Source organism: Leptonotus elevatus, chromosome 15 (assembly GCF_054856555.1).
Source record: "Leptonotus elevatus isolate MCC_2025b chromosome 15, RoL_Lele_1.0, whole genome shotgun sequence".
Classification (NCBI taxonomy): Eukaryota; Metazoa; Chordata; class Actinopteri; order Syngnathiformes; family Syngnathidae; genus Leptonotus; species Leptonotus elevatus.
Window position 1 is genome coordinate 308,904 of NC_141253.1, and position 17,622 is coordinate 326,525.

The following is a 17,622-nucleotide window of genomic DNA, read 5'->3' on the forward strand; positions in this document are numbered from 1 at the left end:
CCCATCTCACGGCGGCCTTCAAGTACTTTCTGTCAGGTTTGTTTGGCTCACCGTGCGCGCGTCTCGAGGCGGTTTTTTAGATTTCTGATGGACATTTTCAGGGCTTGCTATTTAAAGTCCACCCAAACCAAGAGATGTAGCTCCGCCCCTTTTGCGGAGGGAGTGCGACCGGAGCAGTTGGCGCTCCGAGGATGCAGGACAAAAAGGTGTTGAGAGCTAAAAGGTTGACTTTTATTCTTGCATTATGTTGGCAAAAAACATTTAAATTAATAAGTTAGGCGTTACAGTGTTTGTCAGTGAAAACATCAACAACGTCCACACGACGGCGTCTTCTTCTTCTTCTTCTTCGGGAGGGGCGGGGCCATGCGGGAAGACCGGCTAAGCGCTACACATTGTTAGTGGTAGAAAAACACGGACGCCAGCCTGACTGACGGCTAAGTCTGGCCAATAAGGAGAGCGGGATAGCTAGGGGCGGGGCTTCAATAAAGTGGCTTTCATACGGATGTGACGATGTAGGATCCGCGTTCGCCGCCGCCGCTTCCTCCTCCTTCGCCGCCCTTGGGCTCCCTCTTTTTGGTGACAGGTGTGGGGATGAGCGAGGGCCGCGTGGGCGTGGTGGATGTGGCGGCGGAGGTGGCGGGAGGCGCGGCGGGCTCGGGGTTGCCCTTCCTGGGACTGGGCGTGTAGTTGAAGGGGCTGACCCTCGCCGCCACGGCGCCGCTACGCTGCTGAAGGCGTTGCGGTGGCGGCGCCGGCGCCGGCTTGTCGTCCAGGCTGTCGCAGCTGCGGCGCAGGTTGAGGTTGGAGGACGAGGACGAGGACGAGGCGGAGGAGGGGATTTTGGAGGGGGCGGAGATGACAGGCGGCGCGTTGGGCGAGCGGGCGGAGCACGAGGACGCCGAGCGCGGGTTGTTGACGGGGCAATCCTCCAGACGCACCCACACTTCCTCCGAGTTGACGGCTTGGCCCGCACCGTTGAAGGCTTCTCCCACACCGGCGCTTTTGGCCCGCCGCCACGTCCCCTTGGAGCGGGCGGCGGCGGCCTCCTCCTCGCTTCGGCCCTTCTCGCTAGACTCGGACGAGGCCGAGAGGACGGAGGAGGAGCTTCCGGTTCTCTTCCAGGTGCCCACGCGAGGCAACGAGCTGGAATGTTTGCTCTCGCGCTTCCAGGTTCCCGTGCGACTCAAGCGCGAGGCGGCGGCGGCGGCGGCGTCTTGAGGACGCGACGGACTCTCCGACTGCGAACGAACGGCGTCCGCCCTGCGAGACGTCGCTGCGGGTGCACCGGCGCCGTCCCGGAGGCAGGTCGCGGCGGTGGACTCTTCCAGCTTCCTCTTGAGCGTTGGACTGGGCGCCTCTTTGATGAAAGTGGACTGACGGACGAGCGCGGGTTTCTCCGGCTCCGCCTTCTCCTTCTTTGGGACGTTGGCCGAGCCCCTCGTCGTCGCCGCCGCCGCCACGCCGGGCTTGGCCGCTGTTTTTTGGGCGGCCGGCGACGCCGTCCGGGGCAGCTGCGAGTGTCTCCCTCCTCTATGAGAGGAACGCGAGGGTGTGGAATCCCGAGACGAGTCGCCGCTTCCCGGCGCTTTGGCCGAGACGGCCGCTCTGGGTTTGCTCCTCCCCCTGGCCGCAAGTTCGGTCCTGGGCTTGCCGGTGATCAGACTCCGGTAGACCTTCTTCCCACCCCTCACCGCCTTCAGCTCCTCTTCCTCCTCCTCCTCTTCCTCCTCCTTCTTCTTGTTCTTTTTGTCATCCACTGACGGTTTGACCACCCTGGCGCCTCGTTTTGACTCCGCCCCCTCCTCGGGCGCATTGCTGGCGGGCGTCGGCAGGTGGAACGGCGAACCCACAGATTTGAGGGACAGCACTGAGTCGGAGTCCGATGAACCTTGGCGGGACAGCGACGAGGCGGCGGCGGCGGCATTGAGGCTGCTGACGATGGAGTTGGCGCCTTCTTGAATGGCCTTCCAGTCGAAGGACTCGGAGTCGGGGGAGGCGGGGCTCCGCGGCGCCTTGGAAGGCTCCTCCTCAGCCAGAATGTCGTCCTCCTCTTTGGGCGCTGGAAGCGACGCGCTGGCGGCGACGGCGCTCTTTTTCTTCTTCTTGGGCATGGCGGAGCTGATGCACTCCTGCAGGAGGTCGTCTTCCGAGTCGATGCTGAGCGAGCTGAGCGAGGAGTTCCTGGAGAAGCAGACGGGCGTGTCCTCCACGTGGAAGGCTTTGGGTGCGTACGCGCACGGGCGCGTTTTAGCGTGAGCCTGCGCGGGCGCGAGCGGCGAGGGCTCGGCCACGGCGACGACCTGCTCTGGCTGCCGGGGGGCGGCAAACTCGTTGTTGTTGTTCTCCTGGTCGATGTCGCTGAGCGAGCTGAGCGACGAGTTCCTGGAGAAGCAGACGGGCGTGTCCTCGATGGCGAACTTCTGCTTCTCGTCCAGGGCCAGCGGGTTGGCGCCACTTTTGCTTTGAGGGAAGACGGCCGCCGCTTTCTTGTCCTGCTCGCGCCGCTTGCCGCTGTCGTCATCCCGTTTCCTGTCCTCGTCCCACTTGCGGTCTTCGTCCTTGTCGTCGTCGTCAAAGTCGAGCGAGCTGAGCGAGTCGTTGCGCGAGAAGCAGCACGGCGTGCCCTCGATGGGCGTGTAGTGATGCGGCGAATCGAAGGCGAAGCCCGGCTTGACTTTGGCTGAGGCCGCGCGCTGGGTGGGCTTCACCGGCGACGTTGGCTTCAGCGGCGCGGTGGCGGGACGTCCGGCGGCCTTCTTGTGCTGCTGGGGGCTGAAAAGGGGCGGGGCCTGAGGAGGAGGGGCTTGGGCCAGCTCGCCATTGGAGGAGCCTCGAATGGGCTTCCTGGGTTTGGCTTTGGGCATGGCGGCGCTGATGCACTCGGCCAGGATGTCGTCGCCGTTCTCGCCCTCTGGAGGTCCGGTGCGGCGTGCCTGCGAGGAGGCGAGCGGTGCGGCGACGGGCGGTGCGGCGACGGGCGGCGCGGCGACGGGCCGGCCGGCATTGGCCTCCTCGTTGGGCGGAGAGTCGATGGTGAGGTCGCTGAGGGACGTGGCGGTGGAAAAGTTGAGCGGCGTTCCCTCCACACAGTAGACTCGTGGAACCTCCTCGGCCGGCGGAGGCGGCGGCGCCTTCCTTTGCGGGGGGAGGAGCTTATAGACGGGAAGCTGGGTGGCTTTTCCTTGCGCTTGCTGCTTCTTTGGTTTCCGTGACGACTTGGGCATGGCCATGATGATGCACGCCTCCAAGATCTGCGTGTCGTCGTCATCGTCCGACTCTTGCAGGTCCTGCTGAGACGCCGCTTCCTCCTTGCGCGGCCCCTCGCCGCCGTCCCGGCCGCCGTCCCGCGCCGTGTCGGCCGCGATGAAGGGCTCGTCCAGACTGAGTGCGCTCAGACTGGAGGCGTAGGAGAAGCCGTGCGGCGTGCTCTCGGTAGCAAAGTGCAGCAGGACGTCGGCGCCGGTCTCCTCCGCCTCCTTCTCGGGGGGCTTCTCCTCCTCACCTTCGGCAGGAGGGGGCGGCGGCGCCGCGGCCTGCGGCGGTGGCGTCTTGGCGCGGCTCGGGGGCATGGTTTGTCCGGGGCTGTCGGGCAGGTCGCTGGGGCTGACCACGCCGCTGGGCATGCCGCTGCAGGGCTCGCTGGAGCGCACGGAGCTGGCGATGGAGGAAGTGGAGAAGCTGTCCAGCGAGCTGACCGACGTGCAGCGACTGAACATGAGCGGCGTCTCCTGAGCGTACGGCGGCTCCGGCGGGCTCTTGGGGGTGCGGGCGCCCGACGGCGCCTGCTGGTGGTGGCCGTGAGCGTGGTGGTGGGCGCGCCGTCCCCGGGCGGCGGGAGCGGCGGCGCCGGCCGTCTGACTCTCCACTTCTTTGTGCTGCCGCCGCCGCTGCTGCTGCTCGTCCCCGCCCCCTCGCCTCTTCCTCCCCGCCACGTCGCCGTCCTCCTCCTCTTCCTCCGGTGACAGCGAGGAGAGCGAGCTTCCGCCGGAGAAGCAGATGGGCGTGTCTTCCACGCAGTACGTCTGCGTCGATTCCTGGTGACCTTTGGGCGGCAGGTGGGGCGGGCGCGGCTTACCGGCAGAGGCGGCGGGCGGTTGGGAGAGGGCGCCATCCGCGGCTTGCGAGAGAGGCTTGCGCGAAACGTCGCCGTATTTTATGCTGTAGTCGATCGGCTGCTCGGGCGCAGCGTCTCCTCCGTAGTCGGACGCCGCCTTGACCACGTAGCGGGAGGGCGGCGCCGGCGGCACTCGAGCGTTAGCGGCGACGCAGGCGGCGCCGTCGCTCCTCAAACCCCCGGCCCGCTCGTCATCGTCGTCGGTCTCGGTCCTGCCGCGGTGACTCGGACTCTGCCGGCCAGAATTCAGCTGCTCGTCAGAGTACTTGAGGCTGTAGTTGATGGGCGTGTCCACCTCGGCGCCGTCGTCATCCGCCATGTGGTTGACGCTGCGAATCTTGTGCGCAAGGTCCGCCGGGTACTTCCTGTAGCCGCAGCATCTGTTGGCGCCGCTGTCATCCGAGGAGTAAAGCGGTTCCGCCGACGGCTTGGTTTTGCCACGGTTGCCGTAGCCGTCGGCGCTGGTGACGCTGTTGAGGCTGTCGCTGGATGCGCGCACGCTGGCGGCGAAGACGGGCCGCGCGTACGGCGCGTCGTCGGCGCTTCGCTTGGACCCGTCCGCGTTTTTGGGACTGGACAGAACCGGCGTGTTGGCGTAGGAGCGGGTGGCGTTGGCCGTTCCGCCGGCGCTGCAGCCCCGCCCCTTCCTGTGCGCCGCCTTGGGGCTGAGATTGTCGATGTTGTCGAAAGTCTCGGACAGCTGCTGAGCGTCCAGCTCCTTGAAGAGCGCCTTCTGTTTGCGGGCGTGCAGCGAGGGCGCCCCGGCGCCCGGCGAGACCACGCTGGCGTCCTTGTAGCGAGCCGGCCGGTTGGCCATCAGGTTGCGCAGGGCGGCGGCGCTGCCCATGGCGATCATCTTGTGGCGGGAATGGATGAGGTTCCGAAGCATCCCCACCGCGCCCAGCTCCCACAAGGCCTCCTGATCCTTGGCGTCGCGTGCCGAAAGGTTCCAGAGGGTTCCGCAGGCGTTGGACACGATGGTCAGGCTGTGCGACTTGAGGTGCTGCAGCAGCGTGGGAAGGCAGCCGTGATCCCGCAGGACGTGCCTGCAAGCACATCAGCACAATCGTGACGTTCAATCACATGCGGCGGAACGATTGGAATCGGACAAAACGTGGTGAAAATGGAGACATTTTGAATTTTTTGGGGGGGGGGGGTTGGGGAATTGCAATATTAGATGGCTTGAAAGATCCGAACATGTTAACATTAGGGCTGGGTCTAAAATAATCAATTTTCCTTTTCGAGCCTGATAGATTCGTAAAACCATGGAGCGATTATTTTAATATCTCTTGTTCCCATAAATTCATAAGAAAAGGGCATCTTGTGTTTTCTTGACATTTACTTTTGAATTGAACAAAGTCTTTTTGAAAGCCGACTTCTTGCAATTCATAATATTTGTTATTTATATGATTTACAATTATTGAATTCAAATGATGGAAATACTTTTTATCTCATCCTTGCTGATGTCACTTTTAACACCTTACTAAACCATTCAACCATTTACTGCCCGTTTGTGGAGTTTTTAATCATTTCCTTAACATTGAAGAAGAATTGATGTTCCATAATGAATCAATGTTGGATGGAATTGAAGCGAATGGAATCAGAAAATCGAATTCAACGGAACTCTTGAGGAAATGAGCAACGATCAAAACTCCGCCCCAGTTAACATTGCAATGTTTTGAATCAGTCAAAAAACTGCGCAAGGAGGGGAAATGTGGAATATTGATCAAATGTACGGCGTGCGTTTGAGTGGAAGCGGACACTAAATTGGACACAAAATGGCCGTAACGTCTCTTCGCAATTTAAGTCAGTTGATGAGATATCTTAATATCGGATTCGTATTATTTGAATCCGTTTTTATTCACATCAAAATGTTGCGTTTCAGATTGACGGATGTGAAAATGATCGAATGGTTGAGGCTACAACAAACATGGCGAGAAATCGAGCACGGTCTTGATGTGCAAACGCCGCCCAAGTCCAGGTGAGGTCGAGTCGATCAAGTTCAAACCATTTGAAATAAATCCTGTTAGAATCTCTCAACAACCTTCGTAAGAAATTCTTTTCATCGTAAAAGAGACTTTATGGACACCTTGTTTCTTGCCAGGAGGGAGGATAAAGAGAAGGGGGCCCAAGCCTTGGGGAACCCCAGAATTTACCGGGGGACGGACGGGATTTCAATCATTTCATTTGAACAGACGGACAGGTAAGGACAGGTGAGGACAGGTGAGAGCTGAACCACTGAATGAGGTGCGAGCGCGTGTTGCCAACGTTAGCAGGCCGGTCGCGGCGGCTGTTGGAACGCAACCGAAAGATGGCGGCCGACCCGCGAGCGCGGCCGGCTTACCTGTAGGCCTCGTTGGTGGCGATGAGGCTGGAGACGTTCCTCAGGATGCCGCCGCCGCTCTCGATGATGGCCAAGGTGTTGGTGTGGCTGCGGTGCGTCAGCGCCCCCACCAGGAAGGCCAGCGCGCCGTCCACCGAGCAGATGTCGGCCTTGTTCTCCGTGCAGTGCGCCGACAGGTTCCACAGCGCGCTCAGCACCGACTTCAGCGTGGACTCCTGCCCCGGCACAGTCACAACATCGGCCCTTTGCCAACAAAGACAAACAACCTTCCCAAAACGCGCCTCCCCCCCACGCCACATGCGCAAATGCAACATCAAGCATCAGTTGCTCCAGACTGGCCCGAAAATCGAATGCAGCTGCGAGCACATTTTTCATCTGGTCGCGCACGTGACCGGTCAATTGTCCTTCAATATCTTTGGATGGTCCCGAATGGTGAGCACACGTTCTACTTAATTCTCATTCCATGTTTATTCCAAAAAAGAAACAACGAATCGGCATCATGTCGGCGTGGGCTGATCTCGGACATTTGGGCAGTACGATAACCGTGAGCAAAAATACCTCGGTATCGTGCTGTTCAAATGACAGCTCGAAAAGGTCCCTTTTTTCAGTCAACACATTCTATTTCATTTTTTAACTCAATATAGAATATTTGGTACATTAAGAAACGTGCACCATGTTAAGTTTAAAGAAATAAATGTGAACTTCTTCTGAGTAAGTCACAGTGTCCCATCACTGGTGAGCTATTTTTAGAACAGACCGCAGGATTGTCCTTGGGGACACGCCTGCACCTGCACGTGCACACTTATTATTATTATGTATGTATATATTGATTGATTTTAAGGACAATAAGCCCCACCCACCACTGCAGGTGAAGAAAGTTCATTGAAGGCAATTCCCTTCAAATCGGCTCGTTTACGCAAGAGTTCATTATCGGTGACGGGCCGGTTATTGAAACCTTGATGTTTTTTTTCAAACCACAGTAACGCGGTTATCGGATCATGCCCGGCATCGTCCGATCCTCAAGTCCTGCTCGTCGGCGCCAGGCGGGAAAAAGTGGTATGAAGCCACGGCGACTCCCGCCGCCATTGCGGCAGGCGACTCACCTTCTGCACGTCCAGGGCGCAGCCCATGAGCGCCCGCACGCTGCCCACCTCCCGCAGCGTCTTCTTGCTGTTGACGTCGGCTCGCCACGACAAGTTCCTCAGCACGCTGGCGATCACCTGCCGGGCGACGGACACGTGGGCTCGACGCGGCCGGTTGCGCGCGGGCAAGACGGAGGGCGCACGCACCTGTTGCAGGTCTTCGCTCTCGGACTTGAGCTGCGTGACCATGGCGCGCATGCAACCCTTCATGGAGCACAGCGTGGCCTGACGGGCACAAAAGGCGGGGAAGTAAAAAAAAGGATTCAAAAAAGTCAGTGGGCTCGATTATCGTCCTTTTTATGAATGTGAAGGCTGATGATGCTTGTGAACGTAGCAAAATTGAGGCTTTTCATCAGGATTTGTGCACAGATCGTTTTTACTTGTCGTGAACATTCAGAGCATTTTTTTACTACAAAGATCTTTTGGAACCGTTTACGAACCTTGACCAAAACCACAAATAAAGCTACATTCGCAAGCATTTGTCACTATACTTTTCTTATTTATATATAATTTAAAAAAAGGAAATGATGTTGAAATTTTGGACAACTTTATTTATAGTAGTAAGTATTTACTTCCTTAGCTTTTAAATGAGCTGAACATATGCTAATGACCCTGGAAGCTAGCTGCAATTGTTGTTGAATAATTATGAAACAAATCTGTTCATTCTTTCTCGGTTTAAAATGAAGATTTGTTTGACTGCAAACGAATATCGGCTTGAAACATCCGTTATCGGCTTCCTCGACTACTAATAATCGGTATCCGCCTTGGAAAAAGCGTGTCAGTGCTCATCAAGGCGGCACGGAACCTTGTTGGCCACGTCCCCGAACGTCAGGTTGGTGAGCGCCATGCCGGCGTAGCGGCGCAGCGTGACGCTGTAGTGGTCGCCGCTCAGGCCCAACATCTCGCAGTCCACCTGCAGCAGCTCCGCCACCGCCTGCAGACCACCTGGGCGCCGCGGCGGGCGCACAGTTAGCTCGACAATATTTGGCAAATAGCAACAAAGAATCATTGATGCATGACGGGATTTCTTTTTCTCGTCAGCTCACCAAGCTCGTTCATGGCGTGTCGATGTTCCTCGTCGAAGGAAAGTTTCATGAGGACGCAGACGGCGGGGCAGATCTGGTGGTCGACGGGCGACGGCACTGAACACGGACGCACATGCAAAGACAGATGAGACCAGGCCGCGCCCCCTCTGGTGGGGTCGGGTATGGCGACGCGCGCTGATCTGAATATACAGGGCGGCCATCTTGCTCCTCCCATCTCGCCAGAAGATGGCTGTACAAACTATACGGTATACGCGCAGATGAGACATACGCAGCTCGGAAGCAGTTAGAATAGGGCCGGTGGGCAGGGGGGGGGGGGGGGGGGCGTTTGGTCACTATCTGTTAACAAGTCTAAATAAATAAATGCATAATAATAATAATAAGCGGACAGTACGTGCTGCTTTGAAGACCCCCTTTTTCTTTCATCGCTCAGTTCCTTCGGCCCCAATATTACATTTGGCAGAGGAATCTTTTGTTATAATTTGTTATATAATCATTAAGTGTATAATTTATACATGTATTTAAGGCAAGTTGTAAAATGATTGTTGAACACATTTAAATCATGATGTTTCTACCAAGTACTGACTCAAATGTTCTCCAATTACGTATGGCGAGAAAGGTTTGTTGGGAGGAGCAATATGGCGGCCTGGCGGCTTCAAAAGTCTTGGCCTATATTGAGATGAGTGGCGAGCGGGTTCACTCACTGGGGTTGTCGTCCTGCTCGGCGCCCCTCTCGTGGTTCTCCTGCCAGCTCCAGCAGGCCTCGCAGTAGTGGCGCACCTGCTCCAGCAGGTGGAGCACCCGGATCTCCCGCCGTCCCCGTTTGTCGTCGGGCTGACTGTGCACGATGTTGTGCAGCGCGGCCGAGGCGCGGGCGCGGGCCTCCTTGCTGCCGCGGGAGTTACCTAGGCAACGGAAGCAGGACGTGAGGAGAGGAAGCGCCGTGGCGGCGACGGCGGCGGCCGAGGAGCCCCGGGCCGCGGCTACCTAGCAACAGCGAGTCCTTGTCGTTGCCGTGCAGCAGCTGGATGAGCAGCGGCAGGCAGCCCGACTGGCGCATGGCGATGCACGAGTCCTGCGAGCTGGACATGGCGAGCAGCGTGCGGGACATGTCGTCCTTGTCGTGCGTCCCCAGCATGGACAGGAGGCTGTACACCATCTCCACCTGTAGGGGACGCGCGGCGTGACCGTCGGCTCAACTCCCGCCAGCCGGCGCTGTTACCGGGCAGGAGCTCACCTTGGTTCCGAGGTGGCTGGTGATTCGTCGAGGCACAGAGTAGGCCGTCTCATTGGCCGGCTCGTGGTCCAATCGAGGGCCGGCGTTCTGCCGACCAATAGGGAACACGTCAACGGCAAATTGATGGCTTTCTTCCTTGCGCGTTTAATTGCCAATTGACAAAAGAGAAATCCAAAATGGAAACAAAAAACTGTTGAAGCGAGATTGTTGGACGCCGTTTGAAAGCATTTGGGCTGATCTGTCAAGGTCAAGAAAAATAGCGCGTCCTGCCACAGCTGACGCAAACAAAAGATCATCAGAATGTGAAAAATGCTCTTTTTCTGTCCCTTCGTACGTTTGTAGCAACACAACACGGGTTGCTTGCAACAAAAAGTGTCTGCCCAAAAGGCGGAGACAGAAAAAAGAGATTTGGACACGAAATGTTCTTTCTTTCTTTTCCTTTTTTTTTGCCATTCACTGCACAAAGTGCGTCAGCTTTTCTCACGCGTTGCAACACTTCGTCTTGTTGGCGTGCCAGATGTTGGCGTGCCAGATGTTGGCAGCGGCCCAGATGTCATTTGGACTCAACGATAACATCGCAAGATGAAGAATGACAGCTTCAAAAAACAAAACTATTTGTGTGTAAATAAAAACGGCATTTTTTTTTTTTAAACTGAATTTAATCTATTTTATTATTAAACAAAATCAAAAAATGTGTGCCGTGTTGAAACAAAGAAAGATGAACATTCGTCTTGTTTGAATTCTTTTCAGTGAGTCGTGTCCCATCACTGGTGAGCTATTAGGGCTAACTAGTACTGGTTGGCACCATGTGCTTTTGTTTTTCTTCATAAGAATGAATAAGAATCCACATAAGCATGCGAGACTTCTCTCTGTTGTCTCCTGCCTCCCCCTGTAACTGCTCGCCCCTCCCCTCTCTGCTCAGTCGCAAAGGACAAGATACGAGCAGTTGGTCTCTCGTCGTGAGCTTCAACGAGATGATCCGCGCAAGCAACCAATCAGATGCTTCACCTCCAAAAAGAAAAGGATGAGTTTATTGCGACGGACAATTTGAGCAGGAATTCAACGTTTGAGTTTTGAAAAGTGCGGCAAGTCGTCAAGCGGGCGATGAGCTTGCTTGAGTGCACAAACTTGTCCCACCTCCAGAAAGTCTTGCCGTTTCTTTTGTCTTCCACATATTGGACATGACCAGTCGAGACTGGCCATCCAATCTGACATTTGGACTCAAGTGGTCTCAGAAGCGAACCCGTTTGTCACGTCAGCGTTCACAAACAATCCGGTCCAAAATGTTTCGCAATTTCACGATGCAAATATGGATTGATGGATTTTTTGGCCCAAAGGAAAGTAGAAAGAAGGCCTTAGAAGGATTGCGGGAGTCCGGACTGACCTGAGACACGCCCGGGCCGCCGCCGCCGCCGCCCTCATTTGGACCCTGAGGGGCTTCTGACTGCGCACAGCAGCACAAAAAGGAGGTCAACACATTCGCACCTCCCGCCAGGCACAAAAACCAACCCACAAATCTACCTGCAGTCGAGCTCCCAGCTTGACGATGTCCTTCTCGATCTGGTGAATGCGAGCCGTGCGAGCCTGCAAACGCGCACACGTTTAGAACCCGACGCACGGCAAAAGAGCGCGAGGCCGCGCGCGACGGACCTCGGCGCGCTTCTCCATCTCCTGGCGGGAGCCCAGCTGCTCCTCCATGGCGGCGTGGATCTGGCGAGCCTCAAACTCCAGCTGACGCCGACTCATGTCCGTCTGCAGCGTGAACTGGGAAAAAAGCAGCCCTCGACTTGACGCACTTTGGTCCAATTGCGTCATTCCAGATGTGACGTTCGGCAAAAGCGTTCAAAGAGCGGCGCTTACATTTTCACTTAGAGGCAGGCTGTCGATCCTCTTGGTCAGATTGAGGAGTTGAGCGTAGTACCAGCCTTTCTCCTTCTCCTCCTTCTCCAGCTCAGCCAATAGGAGACTTCTGTCAGCGGCCGCAGCCAATCACAGAGCGCGCGGGTTCAAGTACGGCCACGCCGGCCGGCGGAGGACGTTACGGCGCGCCACCGACCTTTCCTTCTCCAGCTCGTCCAGGCAGCGCTCGTGGCCGTCTCGAGACGGCGCCCTCCGTGTCGCCGAGGCGCCGGAACCTCCGCCGGATGAGGCCGAGCTGGATGACGAGGAGGGCGGCGCCGGAGGCCTGGGCCTGCCTTTAAATGCGGAAGGGTCCAGGCTCATCTCTGAGTTGACCACATTTGCACGGGAAGCGAAGACGGAGAAGTTGGAAACATCGTTGCGTGTGCGAGGGATGAATTCAAAGGTCGCGCATTCGACAAACATGCGGCGGAGGTTTTCGATTTTCTTCAACGATCATCTGACCAATCGTCTTTCCCCGTGAGAAAGAACGCAAATGCAGGAATATTGATGACAAACTATTTACTGCCATAATGGCGAGAAAGAACGCAAATGCCATTAATCGGGTTCGGCGCCCTCCTCGGGAAAAAAAGTTCAAACCCGCACATTATCGCTAATCGACCAGGCAGACAAATTGATGATGGTTTAGTCCGGTTTTGGGAGGCTGAAACGGACAATTTGGATTTGTGGACTTCTCTAAACGATGACTCGATTATCGAAACTGTTGTCGGGTGAGCAATTCAAAGTATTTGGGATTGTATTGAAATACATCAAAGTTGAGAGAAACTGTTTTGCGCGTGCGCTGCTCACCTTTGAGTCTGACGATGAGCTCCAGCTGAGAGCCAGACGCCTCCTCTGAGTCTTCTTCTATGGTGCCCTGAAGCTGCTTCAGCACTTCCTGTTTGGGGGGGGGGGGGGGGGGGAGAAAAAACACTTCCCGTTTGAGAGCGGGCTGGGCGTGGCCTCAACAATAAACGTTAGCAGCACTTGGGAAGGCGTGACGTTCCGACTGAATGTGAACGATCATTCACGACTTCCTCATTCTTTTGTCAGCTGACCTGTGGGCGGGGCCTACCAGTGACAGACGTTAGCTTGACCCGACTGATGATGTGCTGCCGCGATAGTAATCCTGCTCGGAGTCTACGGCAGCAACTCAAGACTCGTTTGTTGTCATGAGGACTCCAGCACTTTGTCAATCGGCAGGTTTTTTCTCTCTCATTCATTTATTTATTCATTTTTTTGTGCCAGAGAAGGAGAAAAATAGTGAATTGAGTATCAAAAAGTAATCGATTATCAAATGAATCAACAACTATTTTGATAATAGAGTAATTGTTTGATGACTTTGATGATTTTTTTTTTTTTATTGTCCAAATCCTCTCATTTCAGCAGATCAACAGCAATTGTTGACTGATTTCTGTCGTCCTTCGTGAAAGAAGACTTGATGATCGTCTATGTTGAATCAAATTAAGACATTTGCAAACATCCGTTTTTACATCGGAAAACAACGACCGAACTGGTAAAACACTTTAATGTAAGGCTGGGCGATATGGCCCAAAAATAAAAGCTCCATTTTTACAGATATTCAGGACGATTTATTTAAAGGTTTCATTTATTCAAAAAGAATTCCCGTGCCACAATTCTGTATACTGATTGTAAACTTTCTGAAATGCCACAATGAAGGAGTTGGCAGCTATTGTCAACGTGTCTTGGAAAGCAGCCATCCAGCATTCTGCCACAAAAACATTGGAATGTAACACAACATAAGAACGACAGCTTTTATGAATCCAAAAGACAAAATTCTATTTCGCGATTTTGAACATTTTCAGCGATTCGATTTTTACAATGACGACGTATCGAATTTAATCGATTTATTGCCCAGCCCTACTCGATTGCAAAAGTCAAACGAATCCAATTCTTTGATGAATCAAGTCTGCAAGTAGTTCATCATTTTGCTTTCTGCTTAATTGTCTCCTCAAAAACTAAAAGTAGAGCCAGTGGAAGCGCGTCTCGAAACCACAGTAAACGTCAAAGTGGTTTTAAGTCCGTGCCTCAATAGATGCAAAAGGAAGTGCAACCAGTCCGCCAGGCGGCGGCAGACTGACGTGCGTTGACACCCTTGAAGGAACAAAGGAATACATAGAAAAGTCTTGCTGGCTGGCTGGCTGGCTCCAACATCAGCTGACCACGTACAACGGCGACAACAACAACACAGTCAAGAACGGCAAGTCAACAACTGCCAAACGCGTACGCGCCGCACCGCAACAAAAAGATGGCAGACGACGCACTCACCACAATCAAGCCGCAGCGTTCGTACAGCGTCATGGCGCCGAGCGGCCGCAGCGACAACAAACATGCACGCAGCAGCCACGGACGCCACACGTGAAGGCGGCGCCGCCCAGCAGACAGGAAACAGGACGTGGAGATTGTGTGTGTGCGTGTTCGGGCAGGAAGCAGGAAAAAGCAGCAGGAAGTAAGAGAAGAAAGGAAGGTGTGCGGCAAAAACAGGAAACCAAAGTGATGTGGAACGCGCGAGTCGGCAGTCCGGTCGGCGTGAAAACGTTGCCCGAAGTTGCTGATTGCATATTTGTGCTGCGTCTGCACGGCATCCATTGTTGATGCCGCTGCCGTGATTTGCAACATGTTTTTCTTTTCACACACTGTTCATTTGCTTTGGACCTTTCAGACTCTTTTACAAATCATAAAACCGTACTTATGTGTTCTTATCGAAAGACTATCGAAAGAGCTGCAATGACGATTCACACGAATCAATCATCGTCTTGATGGTGGATTCGTCGTTTCTGGAGACCAAATGGCTCAAATCGTTTCAATTGGAGTAAACGTGTTTTCGTGTCCGCGAAGGCCGACCGATTATCTTCTTGATTTGGGAACGTTTTGCTTCGTTTGCGACTTGTGACTCATAATTCAGCTATTTGCATTTAATACACGGTCAACTCAAAGTTCATTAATGCCCCAAATGTTCACATTCAATTGCTGCAGGTTCAAGACCGCGATTCGAAATCGAGTGCACTTGAGTTGCATTTCACTTCTAATGTGGCGACACTTGAATTTTTTTTTCTAGTCTTGTACTTGTTTTTTTGCTGCTTAGAACATTTGGACTCTCTCGGTAAATGTTGACATGCTTACTACATACTTGGCACGCACGCACGCACGCACCTTCATGTTGGACGCTTCCGTCTCCAGTTTGGTGAGATGGTTGGAGTTGTCCTGCAGCTCCTGTCGCAGGTTGGAGTTCTCCATCTTCAGCACCTCCACCTGCCTCAGCAGCTGGTCGTACGACGCCCCCGCCGACATCTTGTCCGGCAGACCTCTGACCTGACGCGGCCAAAACGCACGCGATGACATCATCGTCAAGTAGAAAAACATGTCACGGGGAACTAAAAGGAGGTAAGCCGCGCCGTCGAGGGCTCGCGGTGACCTCTCGCGCCGATCGATCAATTCTGCCGGCATGCAATGACGACCTTCGGGGAAAAAAGGCTTGCAGGCGGATCCTTTACAGACAAATTCAAAATGAAAGTACATACGCAGTTTGGGGGCGGGTCGCTTGCAAGGGCAAAAAAAAGACACCTTGAAAATCAAAGACGGACTTTGGATCAACGTGCTCATGGATCCATTTTGCTCGCACGGCATCAGCGCGCGTGCGCAACAAATCACGACAGCTCGCCGCCCACAAATTCGCTCGTTTCATTTTCAAGACTTTTTCTTTGATTGTTGATTTCTTTTCCTTTTTGTTTCGCTTTTTGGAGGGGACAGAAGCAAACGTGTCAATTGGTGGCGCATAAAGTGCATTTTGTAGACTTTTGAGTTTAGCGCACACACAAATGTTTTTCGAGAAGTCGATTTTTGCTATTTGCAGGATATTTTTTGAAGACGAATAGCAAATTGAAGATGAAATTGGACGTCAAATTTGATACACAACAAGTCTTTCTTTGAAAGTATGTCTTTTTAAAAAAAACACACAAACAGTATCGGCCGCTGATGCCAATACCTTGAAATAATCCCGGGTATGGACCCACTACCGATACCTGGTGTCGATACTCGCCCATCCCTAATCAAAAGTGCTATTGCCTTCTGCCGTTTCCATTCATTCGAATGGGGGCCGCCCATTTGAGATACGAGTGCTTTGAGTTGCAAGCAAGGCCTTGGAATGCACTGAACTTGTATCTCAGGGCACGACTGTACAAAGACAACAAATGATTGATGTGAAATATGAATTGAACATATTTGAGTGGGACAAACGCACGTACGCTCGCTTGGACGTCAAGGTCGCGCCTTTCGATGTCGTATTGATTTCAACGGACGATTGCAAACGCACACGCACGCGCACACATCACAAGAGGCAAGGAACGAACATCCTCCATCTCCTTTCTGTCGCGGTCGGCCATTTTCTCTTCTTCCATCCAGCACCCCCTCCCCCTCCCCCTCCCCCACCCCCACCAGCGGGTAGGCCCGGCCCACCCCACCCTTCTGGTCCCCTCGGCGGTGGCTTAGTGAGGCTCGCACAACACCGACTGAGAGGAGAAGCCGAGCCGAGACAATGACAGGAGGTAGCCGACCCCCCGCCGCCCCCCCGCCGCCAACCCGCACTCCCTCGCTATCCGCCCCCCTTCACCCCCTCCCCACGAGCACTTGTGGCTTCCTCCCGACGAGCTCGCCGAGAACAAAGCGGCGAGGAGCGTCCGGCGAAGCGCGGATAAAGAAAGAAAATGGCAGCTCACCCCATCGCTGTTGCCTCCATCAGCTCCTCCGCCGCGTCTGACACCAGCGTCAGCTGGGCTGCGCGCCGGCCAATGGGAAGCCACGCTCACTGGGAGGGAGGGAGGGAGGGAGGGAGGGAGGGAGGGATGCTACGAGCTCCCCGCACTTCTCCTGACATGCTTTGCCTGAGCTGCAACCCGCGCGCGTGTGTGTGCGCGGGTGTGTGTAAATGGATTACAGTGCTATAGGCAGCAGATAAGGCAAAGAGCTGGCCCGCCATTGAAAAAAAAAAGAATGGCATCATATAACAAATATAAGTCAACTGTATAGTTGACGTCCATTGGACTTGTATTGAGACTTTGGATCGGGTCTTTGTATTCTGTCACGTCGTTGCAATTTGCAAGTCCACATTGCCATTTTTCTCTCCTACAAACCATTTGAAGCCATCACGATATCGGTTGAACTAAATAATTAGCCCGGCGGGCGCTCGCTCGATTAATGACGCTTCCTGTCCAATTTGTGGCTTACCCGCGCGACGAGTTCGCGATACGCAGACGAGCATCGTGACATCATAGCAGGTCTTCATTTTCATTCGAACCCTTGCCAAAGATCCAGGCGCGCACCTCACTCGATTTGTCTTGCTGCTCGTCAAAAGCTCGGCCATCAATCTTGTGTTTCTTTTGTCGCATGCTAGCATGCTAGCGCGCTGCTCAACACAGCGGCTGTTGATGCGCGGCGCTACAAAATTCCAGGCAGTCGTCAAAATCATCGCCTGGACTTGACGAGATCAGAAAACACGGCGCCAGAAGCCGCTCCAATGTGGCTCATCGGGCCACCGCTGAAAGAGGCAAAATGGCGGAGCACGTTTGGACCGTGACGCCGCGTGGATGTCCGCACACGGCGGGCGTTCCACGTGGAACTAAGATGAGTCGGGTCGAGTGTATTTCTATGACACGCACACACAAAAAGGATTCCTTTGAAAAGGGGCGGGTCTGTACTGCGCACTACGCAGAACTGCGATCCGACTGAACGTCACGTGACGCCAGCTCGCCAAAGGGAAGTCAAGTGACCACGAAGAGCGCTCTTTACTTTGTTACTGCACTGAGTGGATTATTTGTCTTTATCCA

The 17,622-nt window shown here is 54.5% G+C and overlaps 1 protein-coding gene across 1 annotated transcript; it reads right to left on the reverse strand.

Annotated features, from left to right (window-relative positions):
• Nucleotides 1-209: 209 nt before the first annotated feature.
• On the reverse strand, nucleotides 210-16,623 carry apc (APC regulator of WNT signaling pathway). Its single transcript, XM_086096099.1, has 17 exons — nucleotides 16,516-16,623; nucleotides 14,954-15,112; nucleotides 12,590-12,677; nucleotides 11,937-12,105; nucleotides 11,741-11,849; nucleotides 11,531-11,644; nucleotides 11,402-11,464; nucleotides 11,265-11,324; nucleotides 9,881-9,967; nucleotides 9,631-9,808; nucleotides 9,348-9,548; nucleotides 8,647-8,742; nucleotides 8,406-8,545; nucleotides 7,748-7,825; nucleotides 7,562-7,678; nucleotides 6,459-6,673; nucleotides 210-5,160 (listed from the first exon to the last, which is right to left on the reverse strand). Exons 2-17 carry the CDS (start codon nucleotides 15,089-15,091, stop codon nucleotides 495-497), a joined length of 6,519 nt encoding a protein of 2,172 aa, XP_085952225.1. The 5' UTR covers nucleotides 15,092-15,112; nucleotides 16,516-16,623; the 3' UTR covers nucleotides 210-494.
• Nucleotides 16,624-17,622: the final 999 nt, after the last annotated feature.

Coding starts and splice junctions, on each gene's coding strand:
- apc (XM_086096099.1), bottom strand. CDS start 15,091: ATGTCGGCGGGGGCGTCGTACGACCAGCTGCTGAGGCAGGTGGAGGTG. Junction 11,850..11,936: donor GACGAGCTGGAGAAGGAAAG/GTCGGTGGCGCG, acceptor GGCCGCTGACAG/AAGTCTCCTATTGGCTGAGC. Junction 11,465..11,530: donor AGATGGAGAAGCGCGCCGAG/GTCCGTCGCGCG, acceptor GCGCGTTTGCAG/GCTCGCACGGCTCGCATTCA.